The sequence below is a fragment of the Notamacropus eugenii genome, chromosome 3 (assembly GCF_028372415.1).
Source record: "Notamacropus eugenii isolate mMacEug1 chromosome 3, mMacEug1.pri_v2, whole genome shotgun sequence".
Classification (NCBI taxonomy): domain Eukaryota; kingdom Metazoa; phylum Chordata; class Mammalia; order Diprotodontia; family Macropodidae; genus Notamacropus; species Notamacropus eugenii.
Window position 1 is genome coordinate 468,299,110 of NC_092874.1, and position 24,950 is coordinate 468,324,059.

The window sequence follows — 24,950 nt, forward strand, 5'->3', positions numbered from 1 at the left end:
TCTCCCTCCCTCCCTCTCCCTCTCTTCCTCCCTTCCTCCCTCCCCTCTCAATATGTTGCCACAGGAAGCCAAGTATAACATAATTCTGGCAGTTTTATTGTTTTCCTTCTATCTGTTTTCTTATGTTGCATCATTTAAAGAAAACAAGCTGCCTGGAGCTGGGAAAGTGGGAGCTGGAGCTGGGTAGCATTGATCTCTGAAACAGCATGAGGCTCCATTAAGATATGAGGCTGAATTGGAGCCAAGGAGATGGACTAGCTGTGGCTCTTGTCTGAGCTATTCTTAATCCTTTTCACAGAAACATAGATTTAGAGATAGAAGACTATGGGGCTATTAAGCCCAACATCCCCATTTTACAGATGAGAAAACTGTGGCATGGAAAAGTCAAGCAACTTTTCCAGCATCATCCAGATAGTAAATATTGGATTTGACCCAGGCCTTCCTGACTCCAATCCAGAGTCCTAATTCCAGCTAATGGATGGAACATTGGGTGGGGAATCAGGAAGACCTATGTTCAAATCCAGTCTCAGATATTTAGTAGCTGTGTGAAGCTGGGTATTTGACTTAATCTCTGTCTTCCTTGGTTTCCTCAACTGCTAATAGGGATAATAATAGCACCTCCTTCACAAGGTTGCTGTGAGGATCAATGCCTGGCACATAGTAGATGCTTAATAAATAGCTATTCTCTTCCCTTCTCCCATGCGCTGTGCTATGCCATCTTTCATCTTTTTGTGAATGAGTTAAATTGTTATGCTAGGAAGAATTTTACATAGTGCATTAGGCATACTAAAGGATGCTTTGCCATTTCTCTTTTCAACTATCTGATTAAAATTAAATTTAGGTTCATAAGAAAAATCATTTGATGTGAGAGTTAGATGGGAATGCACAAGTCATCTCATGTCACTTTCTCATGTTCAGTGGCCCAAAGACTTGGAAGACTACTGAATTTAGAGAAAGTCTAGGCTTGCGGGGTACTGACTTTGCCAATAATCAGGTAACTTTGAGGAAAATGGTAGCACTTGGCAGGGGCTCAGTTCTCCCATCTGGAAAGCAAGGAGTTGAACTGGATGATCTTAAATGTTTCTTCCAGTTCTACCAGTCCAAAATGAAGAAAAAAATAGTCTCCAGTTCAATGTGCTTTCTGTCACTTCATGCTTACTCCAAATAACTTCCACTGGAGTGTTTGTATAGCAAGTCAATTCAATCCAACAAAAATGCATTGAGTACCTACTGTGTTCCAGATACTGTGTCATTTCTTTGGGTAAGAAATGACCTCATTGAAACAGAGCTTGTGGATGAAAAGAAAAATGTAATAGACGAAGAAGTAGAAGGGACCGTGAAAGCAATTTAGTTCAATGCATTCATTTTGGAGAAGGTCAGAGATGCTGTATGACCAGCCAGTGGCAAAGGTAGGTTTGGAAGGCAGAAAGTTTGAATCCAAATGTTCTTTGGGCTCTCCTGTTCTATCTCTCACAATACATACTTAGGCTTAATAATTTTGAATAGCAAAAAGGAATTGGGGATTGTTTAATTTACTTTATCTGTATCCCCACTGTCTGGCACATAGTAGAGGCTTGATTAACTTGGTAACTTTTAATGTGTTTGACTACTGAGGTAGTTGATAGGGATTGTCTTTTACCTAATAAGAATATAAAATCACTTAACTTGGTTTTCAAAGCAGAAAAACAAACTGCCATTGTTGTACTTTCAAAGGAAAATAAAGTTAAATATGTGTGGCAATAAAAAAAGGAAATAATGCCCTTCATGTTCCCTTAAACACAGATTCTAAGCTACAGAGAGGTGCTGGAGGTGTGATGACACATCATAAAGAAGGTTGGGTTTAAATCCCACCTCTGCTTCTGTTGTGGTCTGACGTGTTGACCATCTGGGCCTCAGTTTCCTCCTCTGTGAGATGGTGAAATAAGATGAGATGATCTCTAAAGTTTCTTTCAGCTTCAAATTTATAATCCTATGTCACCTAGTTGACCTATCCCTGAATAATAATAATGTTAGATATACTGCTTTAAGGTTTTGGAAAGACTTTTCCTCATAACAAGCCTTTGAGGGAGGCAGCATTTTTATGTCCATTTTACCGATGAGGAAATGGAAGCAGGATACATTTAAATGACTTGCTAGGGAAACATAGTTAATTAGCGTCAGAATCACAAACTAAACCCAAGTGTCCCATCTCCAGATCTAACCCTCTCTCTTACGCCATGCTGCGTCTCAAGACCAACACTGCCACCGCTTGAAGTCTTCCATCGGGGAACTTTTTGCCTCCCAAGGAAAGCCTCTCACTTTAGGCAGCTTGAATTGTTAGGAAGCCTTTTCTTTCCACACGGGGCAAGTCTGCCTTTTGGCCACTTGCATCCATCGTGCCCAGTTTTATCCTCTTGGTCCAAGTAGGACAAGGCTAATTCACACAGCATGCCCTCAGATCCTCTGACATCCCACTTCAGTCTTCTGCCCTCTAGGTAAAATGTCTTCATTTCTTTAACCATTATCCAACAGCTTGGTTTCTAGTTCTTTCTTTGTCTTGGCTGTCTTCTGTGCAGATCCTGACTTGTCAGCATCCTTCATGATGTCATAAGTCATGACAGCTGTAAATGAACATGGAACTTCAGATGTGGTCTGGGCAGAACAATCCCTGTGCATGTTTCTCTTAACATAACCATTTCTGTTGTGTTCATTGTACATGATCTCATATCATAGCATCCCAGCAGTCTGGTGAAAGGTGATTCTGACACTTCCTAAGGGCTTAGGTTCCATTGTTCTTGGTCTGTACTGAAATTATAAGCTTCATCCTCCTTTATTAACATACTCGAAGGTGAAAGTTGTTCTATCTTTATTTCATCCCCTTCCTTGTGTTCTGCATCTCTTGATGTAACCTATGATTAACTCATTGGCTGCTGACAACATGTGACAACATTGCTGACCCATGTTGAGCTCCTGGTCTACTCAAACCCTTTTCTCTTCCTCTTTTTGGCACTGCTCCTCAGACAAACCTCTCTCATCCATTGGAAGAGTTGATTTTTTAAACCCAAATATTTCTTCTTGTTTAGTTTGTTCCACCGTTTTAATCTGTCAATACCTTCTTGGACCCTGAATTTGATATTTAATATATTGGCTCTCCCAAGCAGCTTCCCATCATCAGCTTTAGACTGCAAACATACTCTCTATATCTTATGTCTATGGCTTCATTTAAGCCATTGATAAAACATTAAATACATTGGGTCAAGGAAAATCCCTGAAGTAGTTCACTAGAAACCTCTCAGCAAATCATCTTTGAGCCCTCTTTGGGTCCAGACATTCAGTTAGTTCCAAATGCCCTTGACTCCACTACCATCCAGCTCACATCTCTCCATCTTGTTCACAAAGACACCATAAAAGACCATCAAGTCTAGGTATGAGTCTCATTACCATTCAAAAAAGGAAATTAGGTTAGTCTTCCATGTCCTATTCATTCTAATGAGACCATATTGACTGTTAGTAACATGGCTTCCATTTCTCAATGTTCAACAACCATGTCCTTAATAACATGGTTCTAGAATTGTGCCAAGAATAGAAGTCAAGCTCATGGGTCTACAATTTACGCTAATAGTCTATTCTCTGATACTTCTTAGAAATAGGGATGACATTAGTTCTTCTCCATTCCTGAGCTACCTCTCCTATTCTCCGATGTCTTTTAGTGATGCCAATGGAAGTAGAGCAATCAATCAAATTGCCAGTTTCTTCATTTTTTATGATAGATCAGTACAAACCTGGTAACTAGAACTCCTGGAGGACAATTAGGTGCTATTTTAAAAATTCACTTTTATGATAAAGTTGTCATGTAAATATACAACATGCATATAAGTAATACAATACAAATATGCAAATATACAATCAAGAACCAGAAACAGAATAATGGACATGCTAACTTTTGTTAATCAGCTTTTAAAGTAAATATTAAACTTACCACAGTAGTGACAAAGTTCCCCTATTTTTGCTTCCCTTTTTGTTTTCTTCTGTGTATTTATAAACATTTTATTGATCCTTCTTTTCTTTTAAATCTCTACCCTTTTGTCTCCCTCAGTGTTTCCCCTTGTAAGAACTATATATACTCAAACAAAACAAACACTTCAGCCGTGTATGAAAATGTACATCTCATTTTGCACCTCCAGTTCATCTGTCACACAGTGGGAGGAATGTTTCATCATCAGCTTTTTAAAGTCATGATTGGTCCTTGTGTTGGTTAAAGTTCTGAAATATTTAAGCACTACCTTCCTTTACTGAGTTCAAATCTGGCCTCAGACTTACTAGCTGTGTGGCTCTGGGTAAGTCACTTAACCCGATTTGCCTCAGTTTCCACATCTATAAAATGAACTGGAGAAGGAAGTAGAAAACCGCTCCAGTATCTGTGCCAAGGAAACCTCAAATGGCGTCACAAAGAGTCAGACATGACTGAAAACGACTCAATAACATAAAGAAATAAAAAGACAAAAATGAAAAGAGTACCTCCCCTCTAGAAACGGACATTTTATTGGGGACAGGGGGACACACCAAAAGTTAACTCAAAATGGGGACAAAGTAGATATAAAGTAATTCCTGGAGGAGAGTACTAATGTTTGGGGTATCAGAAGAACCCTACAGCTGTGCCTCCAAGGCAGCTGAAGATTACAAAGTCTTGCTATTTTTGAGATAACCCATATTGTCCCAGTGAAGGACTGAATGCCTTTTGTTAGAGCTGGTCTAGTTAAGTTTAGAGAGGTCCTGTATCAGGTTGACCACAGGATGAATATTTTGGCCAACAGCAACTTTCTTCTGTTATGGAGGGGTTACAATGTACATTGGTAGAGTGAACCCCATTAACAAAATGCCAGATACTTGAAGAAGGATTCATATAATGACTATAATTTTTAATTCTGCAAAATCTTGTCTCTATGTTTCATGTCTAGAAGATGAAGTTTGGGGGTTAAGAAGTTCATTGTGCTTACTTAAATTGCCAATTATGATGGAAAGTAGAGAAATAAGCATGACTGCTTGAAAAGAAAAAGTAAGACTGGTCAGAACTAAATGTGTTGCCATGGGAAGTATATCCCCCTTGGCATCCAGTGCTCCCCACTGCTTAGCTCATTGACCTTGGTGTAATGACCCAAACTCTCTGAAACTTTGTTTGTGTCACTGGAAAATGGGAATAATCACATGTAGGCTATTATCTACCTCATAGGATTGTTGTCAGGGGCCAAGAAGATAACATATGTGAAAGCACTTTACAGCCATAAAGCATCGTCCAAATGTGAGCTATTAGGAGACAATGAATTTCAGCAGAATAAAGTCAAGTCTGAAAGCTTTTTTAAATGATTAAGTTGAAATTATTTTTCCTTTTAAAAAAAGGACTCATGCAATATCTTGTCAGGTCTTAACAAATAAAAATTAATGACTTTTCAAAACACTCTAAAGCATATTTTATCAGCAGCCTTCAGTTGTTTTGTGTTTTGGGGGAAGAGTCATACCACAGCAGATACTGATTTATTATTTTCCAGTAATTCCTAATATTATCTGCATAAATCTTTTGATTTATGCTGTGACAAGGAGTCATCTATAAAGAACCCTGTTAGTCATTATGGCCTAAATTGAGGATGAAATACAGCATTGAATGTGTGTTTTTTTTCCTTTCCATTAGATGTTTCCTATCAACTTGACCTTTCTCCCCCAGACAGAGTCATGGGCCAGCTCTTTCTCAGGAAAAGGAATTGTCATATGAGTTGAGATTTTGGTCTATTGGGTTTTCCAGTGAGTGAGTAGACAGTGAAATGATGTAGAAGGAACTCTGATGAACCATCTGACCAAAACTTTGTTCTCACTTTGACTGTGCCCAGGCAAACGTAGCCTTGATCTCTAATGCGCTTGCCTAAAGATTCAGCCAAGTGAGAGCACTAGCCCTCACTCAAAACAAAGTCAAGTGCAAGTCATGTCATCGTTTTTCTGATGACATGGTTTTCTTTGGCAGCGAAGGAGAACACAAAACAAATGAGCTATGTGCATAGCACTGTCCTAGGCACGCTGGGTGATAGAAAACACCATACCGCAAAGCTTTTGTATCCTCTGTGAATTTACAGTATATTTGAGATGAAACCTAAGACGCATGAAAACTGTCCTAGGCACGCTGGGTGATAGAAAACACCATACCGCAAAGCTTTTGTATCCTCTGTGAATTTACAGTATATTTGAGATGAAACATAAGACGCATGAAAAGTTAAATAACAATACTAAATAAGACAAGAGATGACTGTATTTATGGTTCAGTAGAAAGAGACCTAAATTTTGAGTCAGAGGAGCTGGGTTTGAATCCTGTCTGCTATTTATGACCTATGTGACTTTGAGCAAGTCACTTTACCACTTTTGGCCTCAGTTTCTTCATCTGTAAAATGAGAGATTGCAGTAGATAGCCACCAAAGGCCCTTCCAAATTTCAATCTATGATCACCATGGTTGAACATCAACTGACTTGTATCAACATGAGAGGCACGGTGTAAGCACTTTTAAAGTATTATCTCATTTGATTCTTAGATCAGTGTGCTTGAAATTAAGAGAACCCAGATTTGAATCCCACCACACTTAATAGCTATGTGACTGGGAGAAAGTTATAAAAAGTTCTTTCATCTGTAAAAATAAAAGGGTTGAATTCAAAAACTTCGGAAATTCTTCCAGCTCCAGCTCTGTGACTTTTTGGGCTATTAGTATTTTAAATGTATTACTTTCATTGTGACTAAAAAATTAGCAAAATAAGAAATCCCCTATGTGGGACTTAGGAGATATGAGAACTGTGCTTTACTGATTTTTGAAAGACAGGCAAAGGATGGTAGAACTATTTCCTGTTCTGGATTTTTTAAAAACCTTCTCAAAGCAGGGAAAAAAGTGCTAATGGCATTGAGAAATTCTTTGAGAGAGACCTATCTGGCCTGTTGTAGAGATATTGGGGATGTCTTCTTTCAAAGAGATTAAAATGACTTTCTTAGAGTCACCCACAACTAGTAAGTTTCTGAGGATAGATTGGAACTCAGGTCTTCCTGACCCCTGGAAGCTCTGTCCACAGATGCCCATGGTGGGAGGAACACATCCAGTTGGGGCTCAATTTTATAGCACCGGAGAGGAGGCAAACTAAATTCCTTAGGAGTGTCTCTAGAAGCTTGAGGTAGAGATTTAAGATCTGGGAGAGTGAATCTGAGCAAATTCACTTTATCTATTTTTTCCTCCAAATCAGTCTACTTGGTAACCTTCACCAGCAAGTATGGTTAAAGCCAAAAGGGAACCAGAATCCAAATCTCCCATTTTACGGATAAGAAAAATGAAGCCAGGGGAGGTGACTTGGCCATTAAGGGCTGTGTTCAAGGTGATTTGTACCTGATTTCTGTTGCTGTTGTTTTCTGTTCTTTGAATGATATTATATCTAGCTTTGCACTAGGCCTTTAAAGACTTTAGTGTCTCTGGGAATGAGCTTCATCACCTAACTTTGGAGATGAGAAGGAGATGATTTTTCGGAATAACCTGCTTTGGAGAGCCACGTTGAAACAGGTTCACTGGTAGAGCAACAGATGTGTGTGTTCTTAGAAAAAAATTCTTTGCATTTTTCATTCTGCTCCCGACAGGGCTGGAGGAGGCCGTAAACAACATGGTCTGCCTTTTCTTCATAAAGTCTTCAAGTAGATGGTCCTGATATGCCCGCTGTTTTCAATCACTTAAAAGGCAGTCATTTGATTATGGCATCCTCTTTGTAGGGACTACTACTGCTTTCAGTCCACATCCAGTTAGGATGACGCAAGTAAATCACTTTGATTAGATACTATATTTTTCCAGAAGACTCGCATAAGTAATGATGCCAGAGTTCTACCCAGGACAAAATGGATATAATGGCTTTTTTGAAGGAAAGGGAAATGCTTGCTCTGGCAATGATTGATGGCACTATTTACAAAATAATTTTCCTTGGGATTTGTCTGTGTGCTGTTTCAGCTACCCCATTGAGTCCTTAAATGGACCCAGCCCAAGGCATTCAAGTCCCTTAAACAAGATTTCAAAATCACAGCCTCCTAAATTTAGGAAACTTATAAATGTCATTTTCCTCTTAAAAGTATAATTTGTTTAATTTCAAGTTCACAACAAAGGAGATGAGTAGAAAGTCCACTAGAAATTAGCATCAGGAGGTCAGTGCTTAGCTTGGCTCCTGACACTTCATAGGTACTTAATAAATGTTGATTGGATGATTGAGAAGGTATGAGCTGGGATCCTAGATCTGCCATATATAAGGTACAACTCACCATGCTGCCTCTGTTGTTATCATTATTATATTTAAAATTATTATTACCAATGCAATTATCCACCAGATTCTTTATTGATAACTCAGCATGGCCAGGTGGTGAACCTGAGTCTTTAAAAAACTAGACTTGTGTGATGTTGAGTAAGTCATCCCAGTTCTCTGGGTCTTCACCTACAAAGGATAAGCCCCCTTATTTTATAGAAAGCACTTAAACAGGGAATTTAAGGGACTTGCTCAAGCTCACCCAGCTAGTAAGTGGCAGAGTGAGATTTGGACTGCCAAGAATCTGACAGCATTTTTTTTCTATTGCCCCATACTTTGACTCAGGTCAGCTACAGTGAAACGAGGCCTGAACCTGAAGTCAGAAAACTGGGGTTCAGTTCTTACATGAGTGATTGTGGGTAGGTGACTTCATCTCTTGGGGCCTCAGTTTCCTCATCTCTAAAATAAGAGGGTTGCATTAGATGGCCTCATACAGCTTTAAATCTATGCTCCTTGGATCCCAAACAAATGCTCCTCCTACCTCATCACACCCGTTATGTGTCAGACCAATGGACAATTTGAACGTGGGTTAGTAGGCACGCGATATTGCTGGTTTTGTGGGCTTATTTGGCTTTTCCCCCCAGAGGCTAATGGGAAGAACCACATTTGTGGTAGATGCAAGAATAAAACATCCTAGCAATTGAATAGTCTTTTGATGATCTTCAATCAGAGGCTTGATGTCTTCTTGCCAATCTATATTGTAGAGGGGATCTGTTTTAGGATTTATATGATAGAGGGGATGTGTTTTCAGGAGGAGGTCACAGTAGATAATCAGTGACATCCTTTCCACACTGAGATTCTGTGATAAGTCAAATTCCCCTGAATACCCAAGATATTCTTAATTCTCTCTGGTGTGTTCCCAGGAATATCACCTGCCTAGATTCCAGGGGTTCCAGGGGCTGGAATCATAATGGCATTGCCTGGTACAGATTCTCAAAGGCTTTGCTTTAATGAAATAATTAGCTGACTTGCATGGAAATAGATATGTATTTGGGCCAATCTAAGGAAAGTGGCAAATTCATTAGAGTTTAATTTGCTGTTTCATGGTCAAGTCCTAATCATTGTTTACACTAATCTCTTATTAAAGTCCTTAGTTTCTTCTAGTGAATGAGATGTGTGCTTTGACAAATCTTACTCGCTTGACTTTTATCTATTTTTGTAGGCTCACTCTACTGAACAAGGGAAATTTACTTAATCTAATACATTTATCTTTTATAATAGCTGCTTTTAGTGTACACACACCCATAGAAAAAGAAGCCCATAATCATACTAAAGCCTCGGTAACTGATATCTATTTTATTTTCCCAGACCTACGACAAAACTTAATTTTCATTCAGTGTAAAAACATGGTTTAAAAAGAAAAGAGGCAGCTGGATGGCTCGCTGAATGCAATGGTAGATCTGGAGTCAGGGAAACCTGAGTTCAAATCCAACCTTGCACACTCACTAACTCTGTGACCCTGGACAAGTCACTTGACCTCTGACTTAATCCACCAGAGAAGAAAATGACAAACCACTCTAGTATTTTTGCCAAGAAAACCCTGTGTGGGGTCACAAAGAAAGAGATTGCAGTTGACAATTGGAGGGATGTGCTACCTATTTATAGAAATCTATTTAAGCATTCAGGCACTTTTAGAAATACGAGTTTTTGAATACTTAAAAGCATTATGTAGCTAGGTGGCCCTGGAGAAGGAAATGCCAAATCATTCCAGTATCTTTGCCAAGAAAACCTCCAATGGAGTCATGAAGAGTTGGCTATGACTGAAACAACTGTACAACAGAGGCGAGGTAGCACCATGGATACAGTGCTGGATCTGGTGTCAGGAAGATAAGTTCAAATACAACCTTAGACCTTATCTAAGCTGCGACCCTGCACAAATCATTTAACCTGTTTGCCTCAGTTTCTTCATTTGTAAAGTAGGGATCATAATAGCACCTACATTCCAGGGTTGCTGTGAGGATCAAATAAGATAATATTTGTAAAGTGCTTTGCAAACCTTAAGGTACTACACCAATGCTGACCGTTAATGTTATTACAAGACATGTTTGTCTATTCATTAAAGTGGATCTTCTGAAAAGCTAACCAGGTAATAATAGCTCATTGATCTGTCTGGGGCTGTATATATGCTTGTAAGAGATCATACAAGATTTCTTGGAAAACTTTTCTACTTGTGCTTTGTAGCACCAAGTCTCCCAGACTCTCTTGTATTTATTATCTTTACATTTATTCTAGATAGACGTGTGTTGTCACCATCTCCCCTGCAAACTCCTTGTGAGCTGGAATTGTTTCCTTTTTAACATTTCTATCCCAGGGTCTATACAGTGCCTGGCACACAGTAGGAGTTCAGAAGTGCGTGTTAATCAAGACGTCAACATTTTTGCTAATTGATCATGGCATTAATTCTAAGTACATATGGAGTTGCCGTTGAACAAGTAGATATGTAGAAAAATTAGTTATCCTAAAATAGCATTGAAAGGAATCTCAGTGAGAGATGTAAGTTGACATGAAAGTTATCCAGTCTGCTCAAATGCTAATTATGATATCCACAAGGCAGCGATTCTTCCCCTCACATACCCAACAGCAGCGGGAAATGTTTTTGAACAATTGCTGTGAGTCTGGTGACCCAGAAGTATAAACATTCCCTGCTCTCAAACTACTTACATTCTTTTTGCAACAAATCAAGGCATAGTCTGCAAACAGAAGAGATTGGGATAGGGGATACCCACCCAAGTCCTGGTACTGTATCTAAGAAATCCCATGGGTGGTGCCAGTAATAGGGGTGGGTTCCTTTTCTTTCTTTCTATCTAGTGCCTCTGTTCCAGAGGGGCAGACAGTGGGAGAAGGGGATTTTTCAGTCTGTTGTGATTTACCCAAATCCAAGGACCAAATACAGTAGAGAAAGAACGGCATTTAACATGTCCAAACCGCTGGTATGAATAGGGTCCAAGTAGGTAAGTTTTAATTTGCCCAAAATGTCATCGTCTTCAAAGCAGAAACTGAGACTTTGCTTTAATAGCTGGTCTAGGAGACTGGTGGAAACCTACCCAAATGCCAGAAGTGTTAGGCTGTACTTTCCAGTTAATAATAGATCTAAAACTGGGTGAGAGTCTCTTCTGGCCGCTCTTGTTTGAACCAATCTTGGAAGTCTGGACAACAGCAATAATGCATGAGAAAGAGCCTAATGGAAAAAACATTGTCAAAGAAGTTCAAATATCTCTCCTTGTACGTGACATGATTGCATATCTAGAAAACCCAAAATAGTCAAACCACAAAAAAGTTCATTGATGTCATAGACAACTTTAGCAAATTCATATCAAATCCCATAAAGTAGTCTCCATTTTTTAACACCACTAACATAAATCAAGGGAAATTGTATTGAGAGAAATTCCCCTTCCAAGAACATTAAAATATACCAAGTATTTGGGTAAAAACTTGGAATCCTAGGTTTAGACCTGGAAGAGATCTTATAGATTGCCTGTCCAACAACTTCATTTTTCAGCTGGTGGTACACTGGCTAGAGAGCTGGGGCTGGAGTTAGATAGACCTGAGTTCAAATCTGGCCTCAGACAGTTACTAGTTGTATGACCCTGGGCAGGTCACTTAATCTCTATTGATCTCAGTTTCCTCAACAGAAAAATGGGGATAATTATAGCACCTACCTCACAGGATTGATGTGAGGATCAAATGAGATCATATTTTCAAAAAGCACAGTAGGCCCTACATAATTGCTTACTCCTTTCCACCAATTCCCCTTTCACAGAGGAGAAAATTAAGTAAGACAATTGGCCAAAGTTCCCACAAGTATCATAAGGAGCATTTGAACCCAGGCTCTCTACCTCCAAATCCAGGGCTTTTCCTCACTGAACTACTCTCTTTCAAGCTACACAAGAAACATATATAAAGGCAATATCCAAATCATTTTGATAGAACTCATGGAAAAAACCAGACAAATAAATGGAGGAGATATCTCCTGCATGCAGATATATGTCTAGCAAATATAGTAAAAATGCCAATACTTTCCAACCTAATTTACAAATTTAATGCAAAATGCCAATAGGCTATTTCATCTAATTAGATAAAGTCATGACAGAATTTACTAGAAAAGTAAATATATAAGAATATTAAGAACTATGAAAAAGGGAATGGTTTGAGGGGGTCGTACCCTTCCAGATTTTAAAGGCTGCTATAAAAAGGTAAATGTAAAATCTGTCTAGTACTATAAAAACACGGAAATAGATCCATAAAAGTAGAAGAGGGCACCTAGAAAGAGAACCTAGTGGATGTGAGTATTATTTGGCAAGCTCATGTCTAAAAACACTAAAGAACAGATTCAATATTCAATAAAAATTGTTGGAAAAATTGTATTGTACTCTAGTGCACTTGGTCTATTGAATTTGGGCGGCACACAATAGACTGAATAGCAGCTTGGCAAAAAATAAAAATAAAAAAGATTTCTACTCATACACCACAATAATCCTAACTGGATTCATGATCTAAATATAAAATAAAAACTTTAAAAAAACTGGAATGAAAAAGAATGATAGATGTGTCTCAACTATGCAGATGAGAAACATTTTTATCAATCATCCAAATGGAAGAAATCACTAATTTCTTGATTATACAAAGATAAAGTGATTTTGCACAACAAAACTCAATATCTCTACGACAAAAAGAAAAGAAACCAATTGGGAAGAAAATTGCAATAAATATTTTGACTAAAGGATAGATGTTCAGAATTTATAAGGAACTGAGATACACATACAAATATATATGATTAATTTTTCTCAATGAAGAATACCACAAAGCAACAGACAGACAGCCTTTGAAGAGTAGGGGCTGTATGTGTTCTTACTGGAGCCCCGAGGTGAGGAAAATTCTACCATGGAAGGTCAACGCCTTCATAGACTTAGTGAGTTACCCAGAGTATTAAGAGGTCAAGAGAATCATGCAGCCAAAACACACCAAAGGCTTTGTGGTTCATAGCATTGCCTTCCATAAAATCATGTAACCATTCTCCGATTCCCTGGGCATTATAGAAATGAAAATCAAGACAACTTTAAGATTCTACTCTGTGTAAACAAAATTGACTGCAAACTTTAAACAAAAAATGACAAAATTCAATTTAGTGGTGATGGGGCTATAGGGAAACTGGAACCGGAGAATAAGGCTAATGAGAGTGTACAGTGGTAAATTCTTTAAAAATGTTGTTCTTTATTATAAACTTAACAAGCAATAAATATGAGCATTCCAACATACAAAGAATGAAAAAGGAGGATTATTTCTAGGCTTTTTTGAGCACATACATTAAAATGGAAACGGTAGGATCCAAACTGACCCACTTGGCTGTGTCCCCAATCCTCATCTGAGCTTCCTTCTCTCTTTTCTGTGTTATCTTAGTGATTAGGGCTTAGCGTTCTTCTCCTAAAAATATGGCATGTGCCATGTGTCTGTGCGGCTTCCTTATTCGGGGTTGCTACTAATCTCTCTGTTTGTGGTGGCTCCCAGTGTGGGAAATCCTTCTGCCACATGGAGCACATCCCATAAAGATGTAGTAGATGTGTATTAGAGAGCTGCCTGAGACCCATGGGTGGCATGGTTAGTCATATAGCTACTGTTACATACACACACACATATGTAGGCAGTGATTTATAGTGGAGAGAATATGTTTTACATATCCTTCCATATGTATGGGTGTATATATACATGTATGCATATACATATAATATATGCTTGGTCAGTTGTTGTCCTTCATTCTTAAAGAGGACCAGAATGATATTACTATGTGGGGATCCGGTTTCAATGTGTCTGACTATGACCGATCAGGCCACTATGAGCCCGGAAGGCTCTGCCACAGGTGAGACACAAATAGTCCATGGGAACGTTTGGGATGGATTCTCTAAATCTGTGCATTTCGCATTTCTTTTGAGTTTTGCTGTTAGAGCACAGGCCTTTTTGATATGGGCTAGCCATGCTGGGCAGTCCTTTGCCAGTGTTTCCTGTGTCACATAATTGATTCCAAAGTTCTTCAGGGACAACTTGAGAGTGTACTTGTATCGCTTCTTCTGACTTCCACGTGAGTGCCTGCCTTGTGTAAGTTCTCTATAAGATAGTCTTTTAGGCAAATGTATATTTGGCATTCAAACAACATGGCTAGTCTATTGGAGCAGAGTTTGAACGTATGACACAATGGATAGAGCACTGGACCTGGAGTCAGGACGACATGAACTCAAATCCATCATCAGACCCTAACTGTACTAATTGTGCAAGTGACTGAACATTTGTTTGCCTCAGTTTCCTCATCTGTAAAATGTGCATAATAATGATTTCTAGTCCTAATGAAGGGTGCCTTGTGATGGGTGTAAGTGACAGAGTTCTTTATATTATCTTCACCTTTGGATCCATAAGCCGTAGTGTGATTTTAATATCCAAAAAGTCTAGGCACCATTTTCACTCTTAAGTCTAACTTTCCTGCCCATATTCTTTAAAGGTTAGCTTTATTGGCCTTTCCACATCTTTTGTGACACTCTTGGACCAGGTATTTCCTGATACAAGGGTTTGTATTTTTTTTTTTTTTTTTGGCGAGGCAATCAGGCTTGAGTGACTTGCCCAGGGTCCTACAGCTAATAAGTATAAAGTATTTGGATTTGAACTCATGTCCTCTTGACTCCAGGGCTGGTGCTCTATACATTGCACCACCTAGCTGCCCATCATATATGAAGCATTTGAGGGGGCAGTGTGACACAGTGGAAGGAGTATTGATTCTGAAGACAGGACCACCTCTGATGTTCCCCTCTGGGCCCTTGATCAAGCCCTTTGCCTTATTTCCCTGGGATCTCTGCTCTTGGAAGGTGGGGCATCATGTGTCCACAGGCAAGTCACTTAGTCTCTTTGTGCCTCAGTTTCCAGTCCTGTTTCATCCGGGAAAACATTTTTTAAAAATCTGTTCACTCATCTACAAGCTTTTCTATTAGTCAACCAGTTATTTTCAGTGTGCTAGTGCAACGTGGCATCAGGAGAATGTGCTAGGTCTGGAGCTTGGCAGACTGGGGCACAAACCTCGCCTCTTAGCTATGTGACCTGGCTTACGTATTTACCCACTAGGAGCTTCCCATCTGTCAAATGTGGGTCATAACAGCACCTTTGTTGTAGAGGTGAACCCAGGCTCATGTGAGAGAATCACTAGAAAAAAAAACTGTTGCAAACGCTTCATAACAGCTGCCACTGCTGCTGCTGCTGCTACAACATTGGAAGCAGCTAGGTAGCACAGTGGGTAGAGCCTTGTCCTGGAGTCAGGAAGACCTTAGCTCAAATCCAGCCTTAGATACTTACTAGCTATGTGACCTTGGATAAGTCACTAAACCATTGTTTGCCTCAGTTTTAAAATGGGGATAACACCAACCTCCCACAGTTGTTGTGAGGATCAAATAAGACAAGCATAGGCTTGACTCATAGTAGATACTATAAAAATGCTAGCTATCATTGTTATTATTACATTAATAGAAGCAATTAGATGGCTCAGTGGATAGAGCCTTGGGTCTAGAGTCAAGAAGACCTGAGTTCAAATCTTACCTCAGACACTTACTAAGCTGTGTGATCTTGGGCAAGTCACTTAACCTCTGTTTGCTCTAATTTACTACAGATGGAAATGGCAAACCTCTCCCATGTCTTTGCCAAGAAAACCCCACGGACAGTATGACTCATGGGATTAGAGAGTTGGACGTAACTGAACACCATTTTTGTTGTCATTATTTCAATACAGGGAAAGTGTCGAGAGTCTGATTCAGAAGCATTCCTACGCCCGTTCACCTATCCGTACCTATGGGGGAGAAGAGGACGTCCTAGGAGATGAGAGCCAGACAGCACAAAATAGAGGTAAGATATTATGGAGGCAGGAGGGGGCATCCCATGAGGATGGGCTTGTTCCCAAGGTGAGAAAGGAGACTCTTTGTAACGGGTGAATGGGTTCACTTGAGATGCTGTGATGGGAGAAACTGATCTTCCAGGTAGCTTGTTGACATTTCCCTTTTTGCTTTATAAAAAAAGAATTGTAGCTGATGAGCCGGAACAGAAGCTAACAAGTGTGGTGATGACTATCATCTAGCACTCCTAGAGTGTATACGCTGTCCTAGTAGATACCAGAGGCTTATTTCAGGGACTTCCTTAGGTTTCACAGGTCCTGGTGCTGAGAGCCAAAACCAGAACAGCACCCTTGGATACAAATAGCAAACATTCAATTAGAAGGACAGAGGTGGAATAGGGTGTTGGATATTCAGTCAGGCAACCTGTGTTCTAATTCTGCCTCATACACTGTCTGGGGGACCATGAACAAATCACTTAGCCTATTTGAGCCTCAGTTTACTCATCTGTGAAGCGTAATAATAGTTATTGCACTTAGTATCTTAGAAATGACAAACCACTCCAGTGTTTTTGCTAAGAAAACCCTAAATAGACTCTTGAAGAGTCAGATAGAAGAAATCCTTTCTACCGTAGCCCTGAGAAGAAATTTTGCATTTTTTTCATTTTAATCATTTCCAGTAATGAGTAACTCACTACCTCAAAAGAAAGCATTGGTGAATGGCTCTAATTGGTAGAAAATTCCTCCCCATATAAAACCAAATCTGCCTTCCTATAATTTTGTCCATTGTTTTTAACTCTGTCCCCTTCTTGAAGTTATCCAGAAAAGAGAAAATGCTTTTTCACATGACAGCACTATAGCAGAATATATTTGGAGTCAGAATGGGCCTCTTTAGTACCGAAGAAAACTGAATCTCAGAGAGTAAAATGACTTGCCCAGGGTCGCAGAGATAGAAACTGTCATGGTTGGGATTTGAACCTGGGTCTTCCTGACTCTGGAACTAGGTCCAGACTCTACCACAGGAGCCATTCTATCCCTCACTTTCACTGTACACCCCATTTTTGTTTTGTTTCATCAAGATAGAGAACTCCCTCCACTAAAACAGGTGAATAATTCACTCATAATTGGTTGTCTCAGGGAGCTGCCTGGGAGAGACTTGCCCAGGATCACATGGCCCGCCTGTGTCAGAATTTTCTTTTCATTCTTTCCTCAAGGTAAACATCCCCATGTCATAGAATGTATGTTCTAAACACTTCAGGTAACCCCATTTTGGACATATTACTATTTGCCAACATCCTCACCTAAAAGAAGTGACCACAGTGCTCCAGTTGTGGTCTGGCCAATGCAAGGCATGATGAGACTATAATCTCCTTTGTTCAGGACTTAAAACTTCTATTTTCATTGCTTCCAGATGACAACCATGGCATATTTTAACCACCTGGAACTTCAAGCCAATTAATTTTGTAGGGCCCTTCGAGGATGAGTTATGAAGAGGATGTTCAAGAGAATCTCATTGAACCACCACTCCCTACTTGAATGACCCTGGGCAAGGCAATCCAACTCTCTGGACCTCAGTTTACTCATCTTTAAATGAGGAATTTAGATTAGCTAGATGGCTTCTGAGGTTCCTCCCAACATTACAATTTATAATTCTACACACTATTGACTCAGAGGGGTCCATTCATACAACTTTAGAGAATCTCAGTGACTCTGGCCACTGGGCTACTTGGTTGAGGTGAAATTTATAGTCGTTAGTACCAGACTGGTCGAATTAAATTCTTAGATTTGCTCATGGTGGTGTTGGCCAAAGATGAGGGCCAATCAATGTCCATTGCTTAGAGTTCCACCATGACTCAGTTGCTGTCTGGAAGTATAATGGCCATCCTGAGATATATTTGTCTATTTAATCAGTAAAATGACTGTGTATATGCTTTGCAATTTCCTATTGTACACATGCATACCCTGCCCTCCCCACAGTAGAACATAAGCTCCCTAAGCTCTCGGACTGTTTTGTTTTTGTCTTTGTATAGCCATTCCCTGGCCTAAAGGAGGTACACCACAAATATTTGTTGAATTGGTTACTTTTCTCAGACTGAAAAAATGTGCCCCTGTCCCCAAGAACATGAATTCATCTCAGTCTGGAGTTGTGTCTAAACACCTCCTCCGTAATACTCACTAGCCAGCTTCAGCCACACTTCATTATTTGTGAGTCCCTTAAAATCTACTTAATAGTAATGTTGTTTAAGGTCATTGTGATAGGCTATCCAGTCCTCGATTTACATATTGAAATTAATTGCCTTGTTTTCTGTTCACAGGATCCGCTTTTACTGCATCGGACAATTTGTCACTCAGCTCCTGGGTATCCTCTTCATCCAGTTTTCCCGGATTCCAGCACCCCCAGTCTCTGACTGCTCTAGGAACCAGTACTGCCTCCATTGCCACATCCATTCCTCACCCCATCCAGGGATCTCTGCCCCCATACAGTCGCCTAGGGATGCCTCTTACCCCATCTGCCATTGCTACCTCCATGCCAGGCAGTGGGCCCACGTTCCCTTCCTTCCACATGCCCAGATACCACCACTACTTTCAACAGGGGCCTTATGCTGCCATCCAGGGACTGCGCCATTCCTCTACAGTGATGACGCCATTTGTATGACTGGCCCAAGCACAGGGCAACCTGGATGTAGACTAGGCAAACTTGGTATGAAGATAAGAGGGTGGGGATGTGGTGTTGGTTGGGACACTCTCCATGAGGCATGGAACCATTTAGAAGGAGAGAAGGACCCATAATCACTTCAATTGCTAACACAATGCATTCACTGTGGGCTAGCAGTCAGTCATCTGTAGAAGGGCTCATTTTTGTCTTGGTAGAATGCCCATCTGGAACATTCAGAGAAAGTTTAGTCCATCATACTTTAGCAGTGTATAAGATGCTCCGTGGATGCAGTCATGGACAAATCCAATGTGGATAGAATTTCTTTCTGTTTTTTCACAGGTTCGAAGAATTTCACAAGAGGCAATACTATAGGCTATAGTTATATAACACCGTCTCTCCCTGTAAATAACAGGAGTCATTACTGAAATATTTGTAATGTGGTAGCTTGAGCATGTTTAGTTTATCTTAGCATTAGTTTGCTGAGAAAGCAACCTCCAAAAGAAGGGTGTCTTTTCTGTTCATGACTAGGCAGTAGCTACTTCCCAGCATCCTTCTGTAATACTGATAGGCCAGAACCATCCAAACCTAGCTCCCATCCATCTTGACTTATTCTTTCCTCTCCCCCCCACCCCAGCCAATTCCTCTCCTTCTCTCTCAACTTCTTGTATTTTGTGTGTGTAGGAAAAATGCTTCTCTAAGTCCAAGTAAGAGACTGTAGATATCACACTCTGAAACAGAAGGTTTACTTTCAGGAGTGGTGTTCTTTAAAAAAGAAAAAGAAGTCCTGCATATAGATTCATTAGTGAGCACTTTAAAACAGTCTCAGGCAGTGTTGGAGGATTTGTTTCACTTGTCATTACAGACATTGAACCTGATCTGGAAGGATAGCCCTGCCACCAATGCCCAAGTTTGACGTCACACTGGGCAAAATTCTCGTCTCCTGAAGGTCAGCTCTTGTATGAGGCAGATGTTACCCAATACCAAGGTCAGCTAGCACCTTTTCATGATTGACATGCACCTTTGGGTGAGATGTCTGAGTGCCAAATTTAGCCATAGTTTAATTCATACCTGACACTCATTGTAGGTTTCTAAATAGGTTGGTGATATCTTCATTGGGTTGTGCGATGCTCAAGGTTCATTTCGCTCTATCTTCCCCTCCCTTCTTCTGCCCCTACCTTGAAGAATACAGAATACCACAAATGGATCATTTGTGGGCTAAGGTCTTCTCACCTGAAAGAGTGATATCCAAATAATCAAGCAAATAACTGGCAAATCAAGGAACTCGGTCTCCATCCTTGCTACCTGTATCTTTGCTTGGTCTAAGGACAGGGACCTGAGCTGTGATTTCATTGGTATAAGGAATTCCCTTACCTGGGAATAAAGAAATCTATTCCTTAAATGACTTGTCTAGGGTCATCCTTGCCCAGCAGGTGTGTATCTCAGGTGACCCTTGATCTTTTTGGCTACAACTCTGGTTCTTCACCCCAACTTGATGCTGTTTCTCATCCATTCTTGTGGTGTTTATACAACAATGTTATAGTAGGCTAACCCATCTAGTACTCCTGAGTAACTCATAACTGAACATCCATGACTTCATCATACTGCCTTGGTTGATGTCTTGGGCTCCAGGTATAGGACAAACCATGCTAATGAATGCCTGCATTTATGTCAACTAGCAAGCATCTTCTCTTGTTGTTAATTGTTTTGGGGGGTGGATGTGATATGCAATCTCATTCTGCTGCATTCTTACATGCAAAGGAGCTGTATAATCTACGTGACATAAATATCACCTCCAATGTGGTAACCAATAATAGAGACATATTTCTGGGGTGGTGTAAAATATTCATTGCCTCAGTACCCACAGTTTCATCAACTTGGTGCTCTCCAAATTTGAATGCTTCCCTGGATCTCCCCCAGCCCATAAGAAGAGGTGATAAGCTCCTAGATTTAGTATCAAAGGCACTTCAGAGGTTACCTAGACCAGCTCCTCCATTCTACAGATGAAATCTGGAGAACAGCATTGATTTGTCCAACATGCCATAGCTAGAGTGTGTCTGAGATGGAATTTGAACCCATGTTTTCTAGACTTAAAGACCAGCTCTGTGTCCCTGGGGCCATGCCGTATAATCTGCCTGCATGGTAACAATACCATGGTGGAATTTCTCACATGAATATCTCCAATATGTTCCAAAAATTAGTTGTTGAAAAATATCTATTGTTCAAACAAACCACTTGAGGAGCCTCTGCCCTCGTGAAGTCCCTGGGCAATTTTAATCACTTTCGAACAAGACACACTTTACAAAGCGTCAGCTCATTTTGAAAGCATTTTTGGTTAGCATATAAAGTAAAGTCCGTCAAGTGTGGATGAATGTGCTGTTATCTCATAGTTCTGTCTATTGCCAATATTTCTTTTAATGTTGCTTGAAGTAGAAATGGACCCAAATAAGATTCCACTTTCACTAATAATCTCCTAGATTGTTAGACTCCTGAGCTGATTGTGTAGAACACCCATCCCTAAACCTTCTCTCAGAGAGACTGGCAGGATTATCTTAGTCCTATCTTGGTGCTTCCAAGATCAGCATATCACTGATAGGTTTGATGCCCCATTTTACAGAAATAGTTATCAGCCTCATGTCTTCAATTTTGATCATGAAATCATTAGTTTAGGTCAAAAGCCAATACATCAGAAACCAATATATTAAAGCCTATTCTTTGGTAAAAATGAGGTTTTAAATCTGTCTTTTAAAAAGTTTTTTAATACTGCTTAAACTGGGAGAAGGGAAACATGAGGTTGGGAGTTCAGCCTGTCGGTAGCCAATCTCTCCTGGAAAACTGGCTCTCAGATGGAAACCCTTCTCCTTTAGGGGTGCCAAATGGCTTTCTCCACAAGCTGGGAATTTATAATCTGAAATTTCCATGCTCTGTAGGCATGAAAAATATTGTCAGAGCTACTCACTACTTTGAAATAATAAGAGGAATGACAGTGGCAATCTGTAAAAAAAAAGTCTAAATTCTACATATTTTTTGCTTTTAAAATGCAGTTCTTTTAAAAATACAGAACTTTGCCCTTAATGGGTACTTAATTCATGCCCATTAAATTGCTGAATTGTAATGCACATGCTAGCACCAATGAGTAGTTAATTTGTGTCCAATAACAGCCAATATTTATTTAGCACTCTTCTCACAAGGAACCTGAAACAGTACAAGTATCACTATATCCCCTTCTCAGAAGAGGGAGCTGTGATTTAGAGAGGGCAAATGACCAATGATTTGTCCAGGGCCATGCACCTAATTTACATCTGTTTAGTTTGTAAGGTTTACAGAGCATTTTTATATACACTATCTCATTGGAGCTTCACAGTCCTGTGAGAGAGGTACTAGAGGAAGAGATTACTATCACCATTGCACTGATGAGGAAACTGAGACTCATATGTGTTGCTCAAGGTCCTGCTAGATGTGGGACTTAAACTAAGCCTTCTAACCTCAAGGTCAATGCTCTAGCTGCCTCACTCACTCTACCACTCCCCACCCCCTATAGTAGTACCTAGTAGATTTGTGAGACACACTCTCATGACTTGGTAAAAATCAGGTATAATCACTACATTTTTTATTGGCCTGATGATTCTCAAAATATTTGTCTATAATATTTTCTTTTAAATAGTTTTGGAGGCTCCCTTTATCATATTCTTTATCCTATTAGTTTGCTTGGCAAACTTTTTCCCCCATAGTCAGTCCAATGGCAAACTTCAGACAAATCCTAAATCAGAGAGATACAAATGAATAGCCTTTACATCTTTATTGCTGAGACCTCTAATGCCATTTTGATTTTAGTGTTTGTTTAAAGCCAAGAGAGAGGGAGAGGGGAAGATAAGAGAGGCAGATAGAGGAGGAGATAGAGACAAAAGAGAGAGAGAGAGATAAAGGGAAAGAGAGAGAGAGAGAAAGGGAGAGAGAGAGAGAGAGAGAGAGAGAGAGAGAGAGAGAGAGAGAGAGAGAGAGAGAGAGAGAGAGAGAGAGAGTTCAATGAGTGAGTTCAGGTTGACAGCTCCCAGACATTGTTATTTGGAAATTTTCTAGCCTCCACCCTGACACAACTAGTTTATTGGACCCTGAACAGGGAGATGAGAGAGGAGACAGCATTGGATATCTGGGTGGCCTGCCAGCCTCCCTAGTAAGAGGTCATTGGATAGGACGTTTGAAAAGCATCCATGAGATAAATCATTGTGGTACTGAAGTGACTATGTAAAGGATTATACCATAAGGGCTACAAGGCCTTCTGAGGAGGTCTCAATAGCTTCCTTCTCAGCCCTGATTTCATGTGGTCCAGATGCCAGAGAAATCAGAGTTCCTTCTTTGAGGTCAAATATAGCCATGCCATTTGCTTAGTCGTTTGGAGAAATGTTCTGGATATCAGGCTATTTAACTCACAGGCTTAGCCCCTGGAGTCATTTCAGACATCACTGTCATGATGGTTCAAGTGGAATTCCCTGGAGAAAATCAACCACAAATAGATATTTTCTTCCTTTTCTTTTGAAAAGCAAGGATTTTGTGTGTACTTGAGTAGGGTACAAAAAACAAAGTTCAAGAAAACTGAAGGAGATAAGAAAATCCTTTAGCAATATGGCAGACATAGAAAGTTTAGGGAGTCATCAGAACAAGGTCTTCCTGCTATCCTACATTACTTAGGAAATAGGTCTATGTCTTTCTTCAGCATGCTCAAAGTCTAAAACTTCCAAAAATTTACTTGGTGGGCAGGTAAACCATGATGGTCTTTGTGTCTTTCTGATCCACCCCTCCCCTCCCTGCCATCCAATACCCCTTCCTTAGAAAGATGTTGCTGTTATCCAAAAAGCTGGTTGCCAAGTCAACACACATTGTGCGTGCATGCGTGCGTGCGTGCGTGCGTGTGTGTATGTGATATAACTTTGAATTCTATCTAGTATCTGGACAAGAAATACACGTGGTTGTATTTCACCTCTGGCACACTTGAATAATAAAGTAGCTTTCTTCTCTCAGAAATCTAAAGGAAGATTTATTTTCACAGAAAGGTAAAAACTGGATGCTGCCCATTCAAGAGAATGTATACCCCCCTTCTACTGTTTGCTGTGTTCATTCGTCATTTATTAATTGTGTGAGAACCGTCACCATGTAATGAAGTGTGTGTATGGGGGGTAGGGCATGGGAAATGTTTTATGAAAAAAAAATAAATTATAAGCATAACACTATGACGGAACATTTAAGGAGTTTCTTTTTAAGTGCAATATATTTATTTCTGCTAGAAATGTAATATCAATAGTATGTAATATTTGAAGCATTAAATGTTATTTGTAAACAGCTTAAAATTATATTTCACCCCAAAATTGTACAGATGTGCAAATGTGTGGATATTAATTTCCTTCATTAAAACATGGTGTGTTTTTGATATATACTTCTAATTTATCCTATCTAATATCTAATATTTATCCTATCTAATTTATCCTAACATTTATCTCTGTTTAGCTACATAGAGTCACAAAATCCCAGAATTTCCGAACTGGACCTTCAGTGGCCATGTAATGCTACCTGTACTTGAAGATACTTTGCTCTATAACCTGCCTGACAATTGGTAGTGGGATCTTTGCTTGTTCTGGTGAGGGAGAGTCCATCTGCTCTGGAGACAGCCCACTGTGCTGTGGGATAGCTCTAATTGTTAGGTAGATTTTAGAGACACCATATCTAGACTGGCTTCTTTTTAACTTCCACCCATCACTCCCCTCTGATACTTGGCATATTTTCAATCAGTAAAAGAAAATTATCATGTTTCCTCCACCTTTCCCCTAGCCTTCTCTTCCACAAGCTTTTGAAATATCCCCAATTCCTTCCACAGGTCCTCCTATGTTAGGCCCTTCACCTCACTGATTATCCTTCTCCAGATACTCTCCAGCTTTTCAATGTTCCTCTTCCAACATGGCACCCTGAACTAAGCACAAGGCTTGTTTCTAGAAGTTAGGTTTCTTATCACCCAGCCTAACTCCCCATCAGATCTCTGGGCTGCTGTATCACATGATTGGTGCCCATTAACCTTGCAGTCTACTAAGATATCTTCCAGTCTCTCAGGTATTT

At 39.9% G+C, this 24,950-nt stretch overlaps 1 protein-coding gene across 1 annotated transcript in view; it reads left to right on the forward strand.

Annotated features, from left to right (window-relative positions):
- Positions 1–24,273, forward strand: part of TBX20 (T-box transcription factor 20) — a 72,027-nt gene extending 47,754 nt beyond the window's left edge. The window contains exons 7-8 of the mRNA XM_072598858.1: positions 16,097–16,209; positions 18,508–24,273. Coding sequence (XP_072454959.1) covers positions 16,097–16,209; positions 18,508–18,848 — 454 coding nt within the window. The 3' untranslated portion in view covers positions 18,849–24,273. The remainder of the gene's footprint in view (positions 1–16,096; positions 16,210–18,507) is intronic.
- The last annotated feature ends 677 nt before the right edge of the window (positions 24,274–24,950 follow it).